The sequence below is a fragment of the Vipera berus genome (assembly GCF_964194415.1).
Source record: "Vipera berus genome assembly, chromosome: 1".
In the NCBI taxonomy this organism is placed as follows: Eukaryota; Metazoa; Chordata; class Lepidosauria; order Squamata; family Viperidae; genus Vipera; species Vipera berus.
Window position 1 is genome coordinate 88,510,461 of NC_138202.1, and position 20,351 is coordinate 88,530,811.

The 20,351-nt window shown below is 41.3% G+C and overlaps 1 protein-coding gene across 1 annotated transcript in view; it reads left to right on the forward strand.

Annotated features, from left to right (window-relative positions):
• Positions 1 to 20,351, forward strand: part of NAV2 (neuron navigator 2) — a 197,750-nt gene that overhangs the window by 64,819 nt on the left and 112,580 nt on the right. The window contains exon 8 of the mRNA XM_081343733.1: positions 15,672 to 15,794. Within this exon, the coding sequence (XP_081199859.1) occupies positions 15,672 to 15,794 (123 nt within the window). The remainder of the gene's footprint in view (positions 1 to 15,671; positions 15,795 to 20,351) is intronic.

The following is a 20,351-nucleotide window of genomic DNA, read 5'->3' on the forward strand; positions in this document are numbered from 1 at the left end:
CTTAGAGCTTTTTCTTTTGAATTTCCATTTGCGTAAGTCCTTTTAGTACTTTATTAACAGCAGTTGCATCAACCAAATTTGTATAGTACACTAAATGTAGGGAAATGAATTTTGTTACAACCATTGAATAAAATTTGGGGTGATAATGTGACAGAAAATGAAGCAGAACTTTTTTTTTTACAATTAATGGCTATTAAGTTTAATTTTAAAGTTTTATTCAAGAAATGATAGCTATATCTGTTGCTTTCAGCCATTTCAAATTTAAAATATTTTGAATAGCTGTAAATGTATATATTTCCTAGATTTCAACAAGTATTAACCAGCTTAGTTACTCAGATTTTAATTAAAATTCCTCAGTGTGTCAGGCTCCATTTCCTGTTCCTTTGGTGATTATCTATAAATCATTATTTTATTTACTTGACAGTTTCTTGAAATAATTCACAGACAATTGAAGTATCTTTTTTCTGCTGCAATTACATTTTATTTATTTATCTTATAATGTTTGAAGCTTGTTCTGATTCAGGTGGATTCTGGGTGGGTACAACAAGATGTAAGCAAAAAATTAAGCAAGGTGTTACTAATATCCCATTAATTGCTCCATATTGTTTTACTGCTAAAGATAAACTGACAACCAGGCATACTGTTTTATCCTTAAATGCTTTATGTTTGTTATAGGCATATTATAACCACATACCTGGAAGAGTAAAAGAAATAAAGCAGGCTAAACATTCAGTGGAATGCAGGAAATATGAAACCATCTGTACTGACAATTAATAGATTGGTTTAGTGAATGATGTGTTATAGTCAGTGATTGAGGATTTCATGGAACTTATATAACTAAATGTACAACTACTGCCCTTCTCTTCAATACTTGTTGCAACTTGAACTGGTATTAGAATTTCACAGATCTCTGTTCTAGCAGGTATGCCAAGGTTAAGAAAAGCACAATTGTGTTTTGTGGAACAGTTTTTCCCCCCAAGAAAGTATGGTGCGCTCTGTCTTAACTACCATCATAGCATTAGTCTGTTTCAAAACTATACTATGAGATGCTCTTTTTTAATATGGAAAACTTATTTTTCTTATTGTACCTGCTTTCTTCATGGTTTTTCAATTGTTTCAGTAAGCAATTGAAGCTTATTATCTGTGGTACTTTCTCACCTTGATAGGAATTGCTAAGGCCACATAATCCCAACAAGGAGGATCTTTTTACAGAGCATTTCATTCACACTGCAAGATACAGCTGCTAGTTGTCTTACGCTGGGTGATTAGCTGTCAGGATAAAAATGCTGCCAGATTCACTAGAAGAAAGACAGTGGAATGGCATGAGATGGGAGAAAGAAGAAGAAGAAAAAGCAGTACATCGCAGGAGGAAAACTATGTTAGGCTGTGGGGGCTGCAGCTGACAAAACCTTACACCTGTTGTAACATTTGTTAGTTGGAGAAAATGCTATAGACTCCTCCTGAGTAAAAGGAGATAAAGAATAAAAGAATGGGATAAACCTTCCCCATTAGTTTTGCTTATGGGAAGCTGGAAGAGGAGATCACAAATGGTGATCGTGTGACTGCAGATGACTGCAATGTCATATTGTGAGATGGGCATCTGAGTGTCCAACTCATAATCATATTGGCTGGTCCGAAAGTAGTGGGTTACCAGAAATTATTACTGTTACTTTCATTAACCCTTCTAAGTTCCACCCCACTGCTAACCTTGTCTGGTCTTTGAACTTCAAAGCAGGACAAGAAGCGATGGATGGAAACTAGTCAAGGAGAGAAACAACCTAGAACTAAGGAGAAATTTCTTGACAGTTAGAACAATTAATCAGTGGAACAACCTGCCTCCAGAATTTGTGAATGCTCCAACACTGGAAGAGATTTTAAAGAAGAGATTGGACAACCATCTGTCTGAAATACTATAGGGTTTCCAGCCTGAGGAGCGGGTGGACAAGAAGACCTCCAAGGTCCCTTGCAACTCTGTTATTCTATATTCTGTATATGTCCACGGGAACACTGCAATGGGTGGAATTTGAGGTTGTGTATATATTGTTACAGTGGTGTCATAACTTTGAATGTCATGGAATGAATGGACATAAGCCTAGGACCACCTGTAATCAAATTAAGCAGATTTTTTTCTGTAATAGTGCTCAAATTATGCAACTTCTACTGTACGATATTTAGGTAGGTGGTAGCATGATGTTGTGGAAACTGACATTTGAAGAAATATTTTCAAATATGTATTTCCTGGAAAAACGCACATTTGAATTGTTTCATATAATTTGCAAATGAATGACTACCGGTAGTTACCAGGGAGCGAATATTCTTCCCTCTAGGAAAGGAAACAGGATGAAATCTTCTTTCTTTTTAGGCCAGTGTGAATTTGTAAGCTGCTTTATTTGTATTTATATATTAAACCTTCCTGTATTTTTTCTTAGATTGTTGATAGCATGATCGTGTATATTTCACCATATTATAAACTGTTGCTATAGCATAATACCATATTAGAAATTCGAAATGGCTTTATGTCTGTGTTGTAACTTTCAATAATGGTAGCAGAACAGGCAATATTCAACAAATGTTAGCATAATAATATATACAATATAAAATGGAATCCAATGTCATCCTATCACCTGTTTTAGAATGTTAAGTCTCTTGACTTTGTATTAATATTTTCAGCAACTGTTATTTTCTTTAAACATTTGTCATTCATATTCATACACACAGAGGCTTTGTTCTGAGAAAAAAAATAAAAAGTACATTATTCATAGTGGGAGGTTAAATTAATATTTGGGGCATGAACAATGTTTTAAGAACGAGGAATTATAGCTGTTGGCTGCTGTTTGACTCTTGGAGACTGGGTAGTTTAAAAATTGATCCTAACATTCTCAAACTAATGAACCAAGAATCCACATCAAATAATGATGATTTTGTAATTTGCTAAAAGATTATTATTCTGCTTACATTAAAGGCCCTCCTCCAACTATGATATTTAGTGATATTTGAAAATATTAGGTAAAACAGAAATGGTTATGAAGAAAAAAAAGATTCAATTCCATCTTTATATCCCATTGCAATTTAATTCCCACTGAATTCAGCATTGCTTTAATTCTCCAAAAGTCATTTTAAGACTACTACACAGTCTTATGATATTAACTTTTGTACCACGTGTCAACTTACTCAATGCTAATTTTCAATTTAGTAACATATTTTCAGTGCAGAACATAGCAGAAAAAAATCTGCCCATTAGCCTGGTAAGAGCAGGACAAAAATGCACTTCAGTGGAGCTTTTTTTTCCTTTTCATTCCCAGATTGTTATATATGTAATGTATAAACTGACTGGCCAGAAGATTCTGTCACAGATAAAGGGTTATTATCTAAATTAGGCAACCCAGTTCTGATTTGTGAAGACAGCTTTTGTTGTATACACACTGATCTACTAGTCTGAGTATGTCTGGTGTACATATGCAGGGGTTTGCTTCTGGAAGAGCTGTTCATTACTCTAATATCCAGGCCCCATATTTTGTTATTATGAAAAGCTTTAAAGCATAAAGGATTTTTTTTGGTGACTCCCCAGTACTCAGCTTATATGACATACATTACTTTTGTACTGGGGAGGGAGAACATTAGGTGCACATGGACCTCAAATTGTTCCCTCTTCCATGGATTCCCATTGCTGCCCCCTACCTCTGCATTCGTCTGCTATTTTCTCATGCTGTTTTTACCTGGTCCTGTTTTCCCTGTGTCTCTGGGAATTCAAGAGAAATTTGTAGGCATATTATTAGTTGTCCTACTAAAATAAATGGAGTTTCAAAAGTACTTAATTTGCTTCAATTTTATTACCGTATTTGGGCTACATTTCTAACAATTCTAAGTGTATCAACTTCTACATAGGAAGAATTGACTATAACAAACAGGCATTGCAAAGTTGTTTACCACAAAAGGATACAGTAGTTGTTTATTTTTATTTTTATTTATTTTATTAAATTTAAGAGTTAGGATTCACTGTAGACCTCTGTTGAATATAGTGATGGTAACAAATCTATTCATGGAATGCCTGTGCATCTCTTTTTACACACTGATATGCATGCACACACACACACACACACACACACACACACCTTTTTTAAAATTTATTTTCTTATTGCTTACATAATGCTTGCATTTGCTTTTCCCATTTTAAGATTGAGGTCTGTAGCGCCTTGCAAACAAACATTATAATAACTGAAAGATTTGAGACTTGCTTCTCTCGCTGCCATTGAAATTGACCTCCTTGTTTATGCAGTTGAGGGGAAAGTATTGTGTCTTGTCCCCATGGACAAAACAGAAATGAGAATAGTCCTGTCCCTAGTTTTAACTAGCTTAGCAACCTCTTTGTCAAACTCCAGAGGGACAATTGTTTATTGTTCTTGCACCAGTAGAGACTCTTCAGAGCTGACTTACATCCATTGCATTTTCCTTTTTCCTCCTTGTTGATTCTGAAGTTTATATCTTGTTTGGGGCATTATAGTTTGGGGATATCTATTATAGCTGACAGTGTAATTCAGTGGGGTTTTTCAGAAGCTAGAAATGGGGTCAGTGCTGAACAAAGCACTATTTTTTCCATTTACTGCAAGAAGATCAGCATAGAAGTTACAACATTTAAATTGTCTTCTTCTTCTTCTTCTTCTTCTTCTTCTTCTTCTTCTTCTTCTTCTTCTTCTTCTTCTTCTTCTTCTTCCTCCTCCTCCTCCTCCTCCTCCTCCTCCTCCTCCTCCTCCTCCTCCACAAAGAGTCTTTAAAAAAAATCAGTCAATGGCAGCAAACTTCACAGAACTGAAGAACATATTCAGACTCTTCAGATAATTTGGCCAGTGTTTTCAGACCGGCAACGAAAAGATTGAAAGGAAATAACGCTTCATTCATGACTTAGTAAAGTATGTTATTTTGCTGAACGTTTGCCAAAGGTATCAATTTCACTGTTTTCTTTTTGCTTGTGGCATAGTTGGATTTGTATTGTTGAATTGTACAGAATCTAGCAGAAGAGAAGGGGGAATTCAAATTCAGAGATGCATGGGACATTTTCACCATACTGTAAATTAGCATCACTTTCACAATATGGCACTTGATCAGTGGGATTCTACTGTAAACTCTTTGAATGATGGATTTGAGAAGTTTGTAGCCCCAGGAAGTTTGAGGAAGACCGGTTTAAGGATTTAGTTGTTGTTGTTGTTAAATGTCCATAGCAATAGTCATTTAAATTGCAGTTGATTTTATAAGCTGTACTATTTATTTTAGAAAGGTATGCATAATTAAAAAAAATTATATGTTTGGACTTCATTTGTCCATTTTAGTTACATGAAGAAACTTTAATTTCAGCATATCTGGTTTAATATGAACTCTTAAACCTTGTGTGAATTAATGTTATTAAGATTACTTTAAAAAAACTTCTAAAATGCAGATTGTCAGAACTTTTCAGTTCTCTTTCATTGTCTGTTTAATTGTCTATATTTTGTTTTACTCCTCCATTTCTATTTTTAAGATGAAAACCTCATTCAAACATTTGGCACAGTGGCAGTTTATGCTCCATTAACCCTCATATGCTGAAAATATTGATATGGTTTGGGGTACCATATCAGAAAGCATGTAGAGAATCATAAACTCCAAACATATTCAGATCAGCTTTTTTCTTAAGTGAAAAATCTGTAAAACACCTATAAGAATGACTCCATTAATAATACTCCAATTACAGTATTAACATTGGTACTGAAAAATATTTGATGGTTGGATTTTACAATGAATTTGGAAATGGCACATTATCCTATGGTCCGGAATATTCCATTGCCTACTCATTGCTGTGAATTTTTTTAAATGTGAAGATAATTGTGGGAGCTCCATTTGTGGAAACTATCCTGCTTAAACAATAATGGTTTGGATGTAGACTCATTTTGTTATATTTTAATGCTGAGGGCAGTATTTTAGTCCGGTCTTGAAGTCATGGGGTTGTATAAGAGTTGCTGCATAGATTAAGTGGGGTGTTTGGAGGATGATGAGGTTCAAAAAGAATATGTGGGGGCTGCAGGGGTGTGTGTTAGGGTACCAGCCCAGTCAGGTTGGTGTGTGGGGTGCAGCATAGGTCAGGAAGTGCATTTGGGGGGGTACCAACGAAGTGCTGCATGGTTGAGGAATGTGGGCAGGAGAGGAATGGGTAAGGGAGGATATGTGGGAGTGAAAAAAGTGCACAGATCAAGGAAAGTATGCGCGGAGTGATGCGCATTGGAAAAAAATGCATGAGACCAAACAAGAGGTGCTGTATGGGTCAAGGAAAAAACATAGGCAGGTGCAATTCAGGGAAAGTACATGGGAGACAGCACAGGTTGGGAAAACACATGGTGAGTAGTAAAGGTGTACAGGGTTCCTTCCTTCCTTCCTTCCTTCCTTCCTTCCTTCCTTCCTTCCTTCCTCCCTTCCTTCCTTCCCTCCCTCCCTCCCTCCCTCCCTCCCAGCAGGCTGGTAAGAGAGTGAGGGATTGGCTTGGAAACTGTCACAAAATGTTGATAATGGAGATTGCATTTTCAACAACAGCCAGTAACACTGAAGCAGCCACAACCTTCCCATATTTCATTCACTCAGAAGTCATGTGAAGTAGCCTAAGGACCATTCGGGACGACAGGCTAGTTAACAACAGATTTATTAAGAGCAAGACAACATGGAATAACTTGTCCGGCTTTTATAGCCGGCAGCTGGTAGCGAGGACCAATCAGGGTGTTCTATTTTGGTGCCGTGTCAAGCTGGGACCAATCCGCGCCGTCTTCTGTTGACAGCTCCGGCGTCCGCATGGGTTGGTGTTTTGACAGCCGCGAGCTGTCAGTGGTTGCGCCTGCGCTGTGCGGTGGAAGCTTGACAGCTCAGGCTTCCACATGGTCCGGAGTTTGACAGCCGCGAGCTGTCAGTGGTGGCGCCTGCGCTGTGCGGGGAACTTTGACAGCTGTCAAGTTCCCGCGTGTTTTTTCCTGTCAGACGGCTTCTTAGTTTATATATATAACATATCTATTATTGAACTGTTAACATATCTATTATTGAATTGTTTACATATATAACACACCCCTTACCCCTCCCCTGGTGCGTTCCTTCCCTCATGGATGTTGGACCCTGCCCACTGATAGTCTGTTAGGTAGGTGGGTGGTCTTCGATTCCTATTTGAGCGGCGAAGGGGTGGAGGATCGTCTGGTTCTGGTCGCTCGTTTTGCTGTTCCTCTTCTTGGTTCAGAATAGGCAGTATTTCCGGTGGGGGTTGTATCTCGGCATCCTTCGGTTGCTCAGAGTCGTGGGATGGGTGTCTGGGTCTGAGCTGGTCAATATGGCGGCGTATGCTGCCGTGTGCTTGTGTGTCTATAAGGTATGAGATGGGTCCCGTTTGTTTTATTACAGTCCCTTGGACCCATTTGTTTTTATCTGTGTATGACCGTGCCCATATCAATTGTCCAGGGTTGAGTATGCGGTTGGGGTGGGGTTGCTCTTTCTCTTCTGGATATGTGTCAGGGTGCAGTCTATCGAGTCGTGTTATTAGCCTCCTCCCCCACCTTAATAATGCTGGTGATTTGCCCGTTGTTGTGCCAGGAGTTGTGTGTTGTGACAAGAGGAACTGGCTGAGACGCCTCTGCCAGTTCCCTTTAACGAATTTTTTCAAGGCTTCTTTTGTGGACCGTACCATAATCTCAGCCATCCCGTTCGACGAAGGGTGGAACGGCGCCGACGTGACCAGCCTAATACAATTCTTCATAGCGAACATCTGAAATTCACGAGAGGTGAATTGAGGTCCGTTGTCTGAAACTATGGTGTCAGGAAGGCCATGTGTAGCGAATATTTTTCGTAAGGCTTGAATAGTGGCTTCGGACGTTGTTTTTCTAAGGGGAGTGACTTCAAGCCATTTAGAATAGCTGTCCACTACAATTAAGAAACTTTGGCCCTGGATAGGTCCTGCAAAATCTATATGTATTCGTGACCAAGGGTTCCTTGTAGTTTCCCATTTATGGATTGGTGCTTGGGGTGGTTCGTTCCTGGTCGCTTGACAGGTATAACACCCACCCACATACTTTTCTATTTGTTTATCTATGCCTGGCCACCACACATAACTTCTCGCCATCGCCTTCATTTTTACAATGCCTGGGTGTCCTTCATGTAAGATGTGTAATGTTTGGTCTATGTTTTTCTCTGGAATGATAACCCTATTTCCCCACAGCAGGCATCCTCTATGCGTTGAGATCTCATTTTTTCTGTTGAAATATGGTTGGAATTGGGGTTGTGGGTTTTTGGCTGGCCACCCTGTTGTGGCCCATTTGAGGATTCTTGTAAGTATTTTATCTTTAGCTGAATTACTGGCTATAATGTTTGCAGTCAAGGGGCATTCTGGAAGTTGGGAGATTGCTAAAATCAGACCGGCTGGGGCTGGGTCTGAGTCCTTGTTTTGCATGGGTAGTCTGCTGAGGCAGTCAGCGTGTCCCAATTCTTTACCAGGTTTATGGATTAGTTGATAGGAGTAGGCTGCTAAGAATGTAGACCACCGTAATATTCTTGGAGAGAGAATTTGTGGTGTGGTTTTATTCCAAGTGAACATGCCTAGCAGGGGTTTGTGATCTGTAAATATAGTAAATGGTCTACCATACAGATAGTCGTGAAATTTTTTGACCCCTGCTACTATCGCTAGGGCTTCCCTGTCTATTTGTGCGTAGTTTCTTTCAGCTTTGGTCAGAGTACGTGAATAGAAGGCTATTGGTCTTTGTGTACCATCCTTGGATAGGTGACTTAACACAGCCCCGATTCCATAGGGAGAGGCATCGCAAGCGATGCATATTGGGGTGTCTTCTCTGAAAAGGGTGATAGTTGAGCTGTGACAGATAATCTTTTTTAACGATTGGAAACTATTCTCATGTTCCTTGGTCCAGGACCAAACTGTGCCCTTGTCCAGGAGCCTATGCAGAGGCTCCGCGATAGTGGCTTTATGGGGGATGAAGGCATGGTAAAAGTTTAACAGCCCTAAAAAGGATTGAAGCTCTTGTTTATTTCTAGGGCTGGGTGCGGTTTGAATGGCCTTTAGTTTTTCTGTGGTGGGGTGGATGCCCTGGCTGTCAATTTTGTACCCTAGGAATTCAGTAGATGTGACTCCAATAGAGCACTTTTCTCGCTTAAGTTTGAGGCCGGCTTCTCTGAGCCGGCTCAGCACAGCTGACAGCCTGTCAGCTAAGCTAGCTTCGTCTTCCCCGGCGATGAGAACATCGTCGAAATAGGGGCAGACCCCGGGTATTCCTTTCAGGGTCTTCTCCATGATACCCTGAAAGATACCCGGGGCTGCCGATATGCCGAATTGGAGTCTCTTTACTTTAAAGGCACCGCGGTGGGTGACAATAGTCTGAGCTTCCGCGGTGTCCTCAGTGACAGGCAGTTGTAAATACGCCTGCGTGAGATCAAGTTTGGCAAAAATGGCGCCAGAACGGATGGAAGCAAATACGTCCCTTACCGCTGGCACCGGGTAAGCATGGGGGCTGAGGGCTAGGTTGAGTGTTGCTTTATAGTCCGCGCACACTCTCACTTCTCCATTAGGTTTAATTGGGGTGACTATAGGGGTCTCCCAGGTTCCCCCCTCTGTTGGCTCAAGCACCCCTAAACCTATGAGGCGATCAAGTTCGTTTTCTATTTTTTCTTTAAGGGCAAAGGGTACCCTCCTAGCTCTTATTTTAATTGGTTGGATTGCTGGATTTAGCTGCAAGGAAATGGGGGGACCAGTATACCTCCCTAAAGTGCCATCGAAAACGTCGGCGTACTTGTCGCAAACGGCTTTCAGGCTGGGTGCTTGAATGGTATTTACCCCCGTTAAGGCGATTCCTAGTGGACCGAACCAGTTTAGCCCTATCAAGTTGGTACGGTTCCCTGGTGTAACTAAAACCTCTAAGGGACCCTTGAACCCCTTGTACTGCACTATGACCCTAGCTCTCCCTTCCAGTGGAATGGGGGTTTTCTGGAAATCAGCTAGGTGTACCTGAGTTTGTCTCAGGGGGATTTGTTCTTGGCCTTGTTGACAGATCTCCTGGTACGTTGTTAACGAAATTAAGGAGACTGCAGACCCTGAATCCACTTCCATGTGGCAGGGCACCCCCTGAATTTTGACCCAGATCTTAACTTTGGAGCTTATGCTGTTTACCCTGTCAATTGTCTCTACCAGGGGCCCTGGTGGGTTTTCTCTGCTGGCCTGGGTAGCCGGCCTACCTGGGGGGTTTGTCTCCACATCATTGATGTTGTCCCGGCCCTTGCTGCGGCACACCGGCTTGATGTGGCCAGTCTTCCCGCAATTGTGGCACTTAGCGTTTCTAAAGCGGCAGCTTCCTCGGGCATGATTACCCCCGCAGCTGGCACAGGCGGCTCGTTGCTCGTAACGCGGTGTCGGCGGAGGGGGGTTCCTGGACCTACGGCGGTCCGACGGGTCGCCTCTCCTCGGTTGCCGGCGCTCCATCCTGCGCTGCAGGGCTTCTCCATCGGTGAAATCCACCGACTCTCCGCTGTCGCTGAAGGTTGCGCTTTCTTGATAGAAGGTCGCGGGGCTCTCTGGGGTCGTGGTTGTCGGCTTCTTCTTGTGGCTGTGCTCGTAAGCCATGATCTCTCTGGTCAGTTCTGCCAGGCTCATGTCGGGTTTGGATGTTAGCTTCTTCTGTAGCCTCTCGTCCCTCAGACCGATCACCACCTGGTCCCTGATGCGGTCTTCCAGGTCGGGGAAACAGCAGTTCCGTGCGGCGTGTCTGACCCCGGCGATGAACTCGTTGGCGGGCTCGTCCGGCCGTTGTTTCTTTTGTGCGAATTGCACCCGCCAGTACAGTTCTGAACGAGCTGGCATGTAGTACTTGTTCAGCTGGTCCACCAGGTCCGCGTAGGAGACTTCGGTGATGGGTACCGGGCTAAACAGGCCGACGGCTGCATCATACACAGGAGGTCCGCTGATGTACAGCAGAGCGGCGGCCTTTGCTCTGTCGTCAGTGATTTTACTGACGAGGAGGAATCCCTCGACCTGGCCTAGGTGTGATTGCCATTTCTCGGGGTGGCGGGTATCAAATTCCCTCACACGCCCGAAGTTTGCCATGTCGTCCGGTCCTGGGTTGCTCCGATGGAAGTTAAAACTTCCGTGACAGCTCTTGCCGGGAACTCTCTTCCTCGGCCGTGACTTCAGCTCCGGAGCGATCCCACCTTCGTCGCCAGTGAAGTAGCCTAAGGACCATTCGGGACGACAGGCTAGTTAACAACAGATTTATTAAGAGCAAGACAACATGGAATAACTTGTCCGGCTTTTATAGCCGGCAGCTGGTAGCGAGGACCAATCAGGGTGTTCTATTTTGGCGCCGTGTCAAGCTGGGACCAATCCGCGCCGTCTTCTGTTGACAGCTCTGGCGTCCGCATGGGTTGGTGTTTTGACAGCCGCGAGCTGTCAGTGGTTGCGCCTGCGCTGTGCGGTGGAAGCTTGACAGCTCAGGCTTCCACATGGTCCGGAGTTTGACAGCCGCGAGCTGTCAGTGGTGGCGCCTGCGCTGTGCGGGGAACTTTGACAGCTGTCAAGTTCCCGCGTGTTTTTTCCTGTCAGACGGCTTCTTAGTTTATATATATAACATATCTATTATTGAACTGTTAACATATCTATTATTGAATTGTTTACATATATAACACATCATGGATCCTTGATTTTTGACACATTCTATAAATTAGACAATCTGAGGCACCATGGGTCAAAAACTGTGGCCATTTTGCCCAGTTAAAGGTCATGACAGCAAGAGTTTTTACAAGTATATAGATTGCTCAAGTCTCTATTTATCCAGATCTTCCATGCAAAACACATTATTTGAAACTTGTGCTTTTATTATTAGGTTTCCACATACGGGACTAGCTAGAGAGGCTTGTAATTATTTCATCAGTGAGGAAAGCTGTATCCGGATCTACATGGGTAAACAAACAGATACAGATGGAAAAGAGAAGAGAACTTTGGTGTTGGAACCAGCGTAGGAAATAGGACAGACATAAAGAACTATTTATGAGCAAACCTGGATCTGATTAAAATTAATTGTGATACTGAGAATACTGAATGCTCAAATATGAGGGTATTTATATGTTTGTGGAAAGGTAGAATAGGAAAGTAATTTAGAGAACATCTAGTTCAACTTTCTGCTAGGGCCTGGATCTAGTGTACTATTTCTGATACATGACTATTCATCCTGAGGTGTTGTCAAGCTCCATATCTCAGGGCACAAGCAAGAAACTGAAAATTGCACTGATTTCAATAAAAGGTTTTAATGAAGAAATTAGGTCCAGAATTTTGGAAATGCCATAGGAACCTTCTGTCTTCTTTTATTAGTCAGTTCATTATTTTTTTATTTATTTTAATTCCATTTATATCCCACCCTTCTCCGAAGACTCATGGCGGCTTACAAGCTTAGCATACTATGAACTCTGCTCCCATCTGTTAGTTGACTATATCTAGAATTCCTCTCATTTCTTAGCTTGCTCACAGTCACTTCATGGTTCACTGAAATCTAAAAATGCTACTGAAATCTAGATTAAATCTACTTCACTGTACTTTTAACACTTTGGTTATAGATCTGCTCTCTGGGACAATAAAGAATGTCTACCATTCTTCCATTTGACAGTCCATCATATAACTGAAGATTGCTGTAATAGCTTCCCTGAGCTGTCTGTTCTACGATTTAAATGTACCTAGAACCCTTAACAAAGGGACGCGGTGGCTCAGTGGGTTAGGACACTGAGCTTGTCGATCAGAAGGTGGGCAGTTTGGTGGGTTGAATCCCGAGTGCCGCGTAACAGAGTGAGCGCCTGTTACTCATCCCAGCTTCTGCCAACCTAGCAGTTCGAAAGCACGTAAAAATGCAAGTAGGTAAAATAGGGACCACTACAGTGGGAAGGTAACAGCGTTCCGTGCGCCTTTGGCATCTAGTCATGCTGGCCACATGACCACGGAGACGTCCTCGGACAAGCGCTGGCTCTTTGGCTTTGAAACGGAGATGAGCACTGGCCCCTAGAGTCGGAAACGACTAGCACGCATGTGCGGGAGAACAGAACCCTTAACTGTTCCTTACAGACTTTTGTTTCCAGACTCCTCACCTTCTTGGTAGCCATCCTCTGAATTTGCTCCAATTGTTGTCGTTATTTTTGAATGAATGCTGTCCTTCAATGTGGTATCCAGAACAGGATACAGTATTCCATATTAGATCTGGCTAGGGCAGAGTAGAATGGAATAATTATTTCCTGTATTCAGGAAATTGTTAGCAGCAGTTGGCAGTGAATTACCATTAGCAAACAATGAACAATCTTTCTGTGCCTGACTCTTCCTCTTGTGTCTGCCTCTTCCAACTGGGTTGCCAAAGTCTTCTAATTTCTTCCTGTTCACTCACTCAGCAAATTACAAAATAAAACATACATATAAACAGTAATTCTAGATTAATGGTAGGGAACTACAGGGAAATTCATAGAAAATTCATGCCGAGTTACAATAGTTAAGGGCATCTGACTTGGCTTTATAGAAGCTGTACTACAATAGAAAGTTATAACAAGGAACAAACAGGTAATATTTAATCTGATTTATATTGTGATGGGATTTTGTTTTTTAAATGCATTGGGATTCCTGCCAAGACTTTAATGAATTGCATTCTTGAGGACAATTAGGTAGAGTTTGCCATGTGTCGTCTCTTACATGAATCAGTCAAGATGCACATAAGCATAGCGATATGCTACTTTCTCCTCCAACCTTGGCTATATCCTCTTGGGACCTTTAAATTCCCCCTTTCTCTTTCCTGGAATAAAATGGGTAATACCAGTCTGACCAATACAGTATATAAAACATAATCTCCATGTTTCTATAAGGGCTCAGCTTCTCTGTAACCTTTCAAAGCAGCTAAAACAGATCAAAGATTAAATTAGCTAAGTACCATGATTTGAGAAACCACCCTAGGGTAGTCCATTGTTTTAAAAGTATCAGTAGGGTTCATATTCTGTTTACCATTATCAAATTCTAGCAGAGCAGACTTGACAATCCTATATGTGGTAGGTTTTGAAGCCAATTGCTGTATTTCCTGATCTCTTACAATTCTCAAGAGGCTTTTTACTCTATGACACCCCTAATATCTGGATATTTCTGGAATTCAGTGGAACTATAGCCGTGATCAGGGTTTTGTGAGAGGCTTCTCTTAAAGTTGGTTGGTTCTACCCACAGTTGCTAATGGGTAGTGCAAAACAACTATTGAGAGAGATAAATATTTGTACACTGATGCATAAAAACACATAGAAATTATTTTTGTTCATTTGTTCATAGGTGTAGAGGACAAGAGATTTAAACTCTTTGAACAAAGCTCCTAAGAAATGTGTCTTCTTGATGGTACAGCTGAGTGGTTTGCATTCAGTGGTCTTCAGTGAGATGTGTCTCCTAGGCCAGAAATGTTGAATCTCTAAATGCCAGACAGTATTCTGGAAGGCAGGCTTACATAAACTATTCGCATCCTATGCATACACATATCCTTTACAACAGACATGTCAAACACAAGGCCCGGGGGCCGGATCCGGCCCACGAAGTGGTTTCATGTGGCCCGCGAAGCCATCCTGGAAACAGTAGGGAACGGCCCCCACTGCCTTGGCCCTGGCCCAGAGACCCTCCTTCTGCCAGAGACCCTCAGATCTGTCCCACTCCTGCCCAGGCCCCCATAGGCACCCTTGATGCCAACGATGCAGAGCTGGCCACGCCCACCCAGTAGGCCATACGCACTCTAGCCACGCCCACCCAGTAGGCCACACCCACCCTGGCCATACCCACCCGGCCCCCTGAGGGCAACCACAATGCTGATGCGGCCCTCAATGAAATTGAGTTTGACACCCCTGCTTTACAAGGAAAATCTCTGGTAGATCAGAGTCTGCAGATAACTATCAATACAGCCAAGTAACTCAGCATTCATATGGAAATGATTCTTTCAAACAGTCTGAGCTTCTTGCCTTTTTCAGTGCTTAGTTCCCTTTCTGAAAAAAATAGGAAGGTATGGCAATGCAGTAAAGCAGACTCTTGGTTCTCCAGGTGTGCATCAGCTGAGGCACCGAATGTAGAACTCAAGCAAGAGATGTAATAGTAACTGGGAAGCTGGTTACTTTATAACTATGAGCAGAATGCTTGCTGCGGGTTAACTTACTTATACTGTACAGAAACTTTTAAACAATCCTTCTGCAGTATTAGAACAGTCTAGTTATTAGTACTAATATGCTCCTGGTAGAAAATGTTATTGATAGCATATATCTTGCCAAGCTCTCATTTTTCAGTCAGACTTTTATATAATGAATATGCACTAACTAATAGAAATGTGTTGCAGTTTGTGCCACAGTTAGCTCAAATAGATGGCACGCTGTGGCCCACAGAATTTAGATCTGTACCAGTTATGTTGATCTATTTGCCTTCTTAACTTTAGATCTGTTGCACAGTCAGGCAGATATTCAGGCTGGATTTGACATTTTTGTCCACCTATCAAGTCCTTCTTAAGGACCTGTGATAGGCAGATATGGATGTTTGATGGTGTTACATATATCAGTTGCAAGATGTAAGCTGTTCAAGTAAAGTTGACTTTTGAAATTGACTGATGGTGAATTATTATTATTATTATTATTATTATTTACAGGTACATGACTGATGGTGGATTGGGCCTTTATACTCGAAGATTAAACAGACTTCCTGATGGGATGGCTGCTGTAAGGGAAACTTTACAACGCAACACCTCACTGGGTCTTGGTGATGCAGACAGGTAGGCTGATCTGTTTCACTTCAAATTTTTCAGTTTGAAATATATTTCACTGCAGATAAGGACAGAAATGTATTATTTGAAATATACCGTTGCAAGGCAGAAATATTCAACTTTAAATGTTGCTCCAAAGGTGCCTTTTCAAGAGGCAACTGGACTTCCTTGTTTTTCTTTGAAGATGTTTCGCTTCTCATCCAAGGAGCTTTCTTGAATGAGAAGCAAAACATCTTCAAAGAAAAACAAGAAAGTCCAGTTGCCTCTTGAAAAAGCACCTTTAGGACAACCATGACCTGGATGACTGAGAATCTCCATAGATATTTAAATGTTGCTGTTGTTTGGCTGAAATAGTTAGACAAGAATTGAACTATGATACAGCAAGTATCATAGGGACGCGGTGGCTCAGTGGGTTAGGACACTGAGCTTGTCGATCAGAAGGTGGGCAGTTTGGCGGGTCAAATCCCGAGTGCCACGTAGCAGAGTGAGCACCTGTTACTCGTCCCAGCTTCTGCCAACCTAGCAGTTCAAAAGCACGTAAAAATGCAAGTAGAAAAATAGGGACCCCTACGGTGGGAAGGTAACAGCGTTCTGTGTGCCTTTGGTGTCTAGTCATGCCGGCCACATGACCACGGAGATGTCCTTGGACAAGCGCTGGCTCTTCGGCTTTGAAACGGAGATGAGCACTGGCCCCTAGAGTCGGAAATGACTAGCATGCATGTGCGGGGGAACCTTTACCTTTACAGCAAGTATAGCAGGACCGAAATGTATTTGTTCATTTCATAATTCATGTTCATAATTCATTACTAATAGAATAAAATTATAAGCAATTAAAAAGCATTTTTTGTTTGAGGAAACTGTGTAGAACTGAGTCTTCTTCATTTATCTACAGCACCTCTTATAATAGATACTTTGTAGGATACAAAAACATATTAGCATGTGGTGTCTCTTGCATGTTGTAAAAGCATATGTAATCCACCAATACAACTATTCTTCTCTGATGGGCATTTTTTCATACTACCACAGACAAGGTGTTGGGTGAAATGCAAACACTAGCTGTTGGTAGAAAGCTTATTCATGGAGCTGATAGGTTTATTGAAAGATTTCTACACAAGGTTTGCAGCTGGAATGCAAGCAAACAAGGAGATGTTTTATCTACTTTTTCTTAAGTTAAATAAGAAAGGGGCAGGGGAGAGACAATACAACCTTGAAGGATTGATCCATGATGTTGGTTTAGCATCAGAAGGTGCACGTACACTCAGATAAGAAGTTTTATTATAATTATGACTGAGGTTTTTTGGTTAGGAGAGAAAATCCTATTGCTATTACTTTGTTCCAAGCCAGAAAATCCATGTGCAAACTCTGAACTTTAAAACTGTGTTTGGGGGATGGAAGACACTCTTTTGAATGTTGAACTAATGATTGGTTCCTTGTGGAATGTTAGGCCTTATTCAAATATATTTTCCATGGAACATAGGAGAAACCAGAACAGCATAAGCAGCATCCATATGCTTAAAAGGTAAAGGTAAAGGTTCCCCCGCACTTGCGTGCTAGTCGTTTCCGACTCTAGGGGCCGGTGCTCATCTCCGTTTCAAAGCCGAAGAGCCAGCGCTTGTCCGAGGACGTCTCCGTGGTCATGTGGCCGGCATGACTAGACGCCAAAGGCGCACGGAACGCTGTTACCTTCCCACCGTAGCGGTCCCTATTTTTCTACTTGCATTTTTTACGTGCTTTCGAACTGCTAGGTTGGCAGAAGCTGGGACGAGTAACAGGCGCTCACTCTGTTACGCGGCACTCGGGATTCGACCCGCCAAACTGCCGACCTTCCGATCGACAAGCTCAGCGTCCTAACCCACTGAGCCACCGCGTCCCTTCCATATGCTTAAATATACATAAATCAATTAAGCAATCAATGCATATATTACAGATTTGACTTGAATTGCAATAGAGGGCATGCAGATTACCCAGTTTAGCACTTTCCGTCACCCAAATGTACCCAGCAGAGTCCACTTAAATGATTCTTTCTTCAGTGGGTTGCCTTCTTTGTTGCTGGAGATTTAAAATCCTATGGCTATGGATGATCAGGCTCAGAAAAGCTGCTATATTGTAATATGGCTCATAAGAAGGCCATGGCCTTTTTGTGTAAAACATGTCATGTTTTGATAGGAAAAATTTTATTAGTCTTTTAATTACACTATGATATATTAACTCAGAATTCCAACAAACATAATGGAAAAATGTGCAAGTGTTTTTAGTTAACTAATCAGCTGAATTTGGTTCATTTCAAAAAGTTAAGCAAAATCAGGTGTGATTAATACTTGACTGCAAGACAGGCAAAGCTGTAGCTAGACTGGGAAGTCTTAAGCCATCCTGAAATGGCAAACTACTTCTGAATTGTTTCCAGGAAAACAACCTAGACATTTCTGTGAGATCACTGGAGTTCATATTGACTCAGGAGACTTTGTTTTAAGTTGGAAGAGGACATAGGCATTATGCATATGACAATTCATTCATTCATTCATTCATTCATTCATTCATTCATTTATTTATTTAGATTTTTATACTGCCCTATTCCCGAAGGACTCAGGGCGGTTTACAGGGCAGCATAAAATACAATATAAGGATAATATAAAATTAAAATAAATTAATTAAGCCCAACAATTAAAACAATATATAAAAAGCTAAAACCCCTTCAGTCCAGGCCTGATAGATCGAAAAACCAAGTTTTCAGGTCCCGGCGAAATGATACACACACAGAGTGTGAAAACATACCTCTCTAATTCTAGAGTAGGGGTGTCAAGGCCAGATGCATCATGAAGAAACCGTGTCCACCCCATTGCCGCAATGGCGAAAAAGCTCCGATACATTGCGCGACATCACGTGATGTCGCGAGTTTGACATGTCTGTTCTAGTGCATTGCATAGGGCTTCTAGTATGAAACTCCAGTCTCAAACCATTTCAAGAAATAAGCTGCTTTCTATTCTAGGTTTCGGACCTCAGGGCAGCCTCTGAAACTCCAACAGCTCTGAGATTTTAATAGAGGCTAAATCAACTATCCAGTATTATCACCACATTTTTTTTAAAAAAATGAGAAAATATTTTTGGTTGATTAACAGGGAATTTGGAATAGAGAATTTAGATATGCCATATTACTAAATAAGCGGTGTTAGATATTGCTAGATATCAAGTATCTTTCTTATAATTTAAAAACTAGATTAATTAGCAAAAAGATATTTTGGAGTTTTTTGGGTTTGTCTATTAAAATAGTTTGAGGTATCCACAGGGACAAATGCCATTTTGGCTTTATTTTTAAACCTCTATAACAGCAGGCCATATGTTTTTATCAGATGATTAGGGGACTGGAGGCTAAAACATATAAGGAACAGTTACTGGAATTGGGTATGTCTAGTTTAATGAAGAGAAGGACGAGGGGGGACATGATAGCAGTGTTCCAGTATCTCAGGGGCTGCCACAAAGAAGAGGGAGTCAAGTTATTTTCCAAAGTGCCTGAAGGCAGGACAAGAAGCAATGGATGGAAACTAGTCAAGGAGAGAAGCAACCTAGAACTAAGGAGAAACTTCCTGACAGTTAGAACAATTAACCAGTGGAACCACCTGCCTCCAGAAACGGTGAATGCTCCAACACTGGAAGTTTTTAAGAAAAGACTGGACAGCCATTTGTCTGAAATGGTATAGGGTTTCCTGCCTGAGCAAGGGGTTGGACTAGATGACCTCCAAGGTCCCTTCCAACATTATTGTTGTTGCTGTTGCTGCTGCTGTTGTTGTTGTTGTTGTTGTTGTTGTTGTTGTTGTTATTATTATTATTATTATTATTATTATTAACCAGAATTCTGGGCATCTGTAAAGTTACCCACCAATTAATGGACCTCACTCTCTATTTATTGCCTTTCTGCCACATGAGGAAATGGAAAACTGGATGAATAGCTTGTGTTATTCAGGTGAATTCAGTGTAGAATGCATTGAACAGGTGAAGAAGCACATAATAAGTATGGATAAAGTAAAAGGATAGTCAGAAAGAGGAAACATTATCCCCTAAATGGAAAAATTGCATGCACTTCCAAATCAGTTTTGTAAGAGTTCACCTCCAGCCCTTCAAACTACCAATAACTCACCTTAATTTTCCACCTGAATGAAGTCAGGGCAAAGTATGTGAGAAATTTTTGTTCACTCCTAAATAAAACATTAAAAGAGAAGATATTTCAAACAAAATTTATTTATTTATTTCAAACACAAAATGTTCTTGAGAAAAAAAAATGGACATTTATATTTTCCCTAGGGATATATTTAAGATATTTGGAAAAATTAAGGCCCACCATAAGTGGGCAATATTGATATCTCAGCTCCCTCCTCAACATTTTGTGTGGGTGGGTGTTTTAATGTCTTGGATTGGGAGGTAGGATGTCTTTCATGTTTTAAAAACACCTGACTATATTTCTCAGCTTTCTGTAGAGTTTTGATTTCCCACCATAAGAAAGTTGGAAGCAACTGTGGTCAGCCCTTTCTAAATAAACAAATCTCCTCAAGTTTCCCTCCTTGAATAAGACAT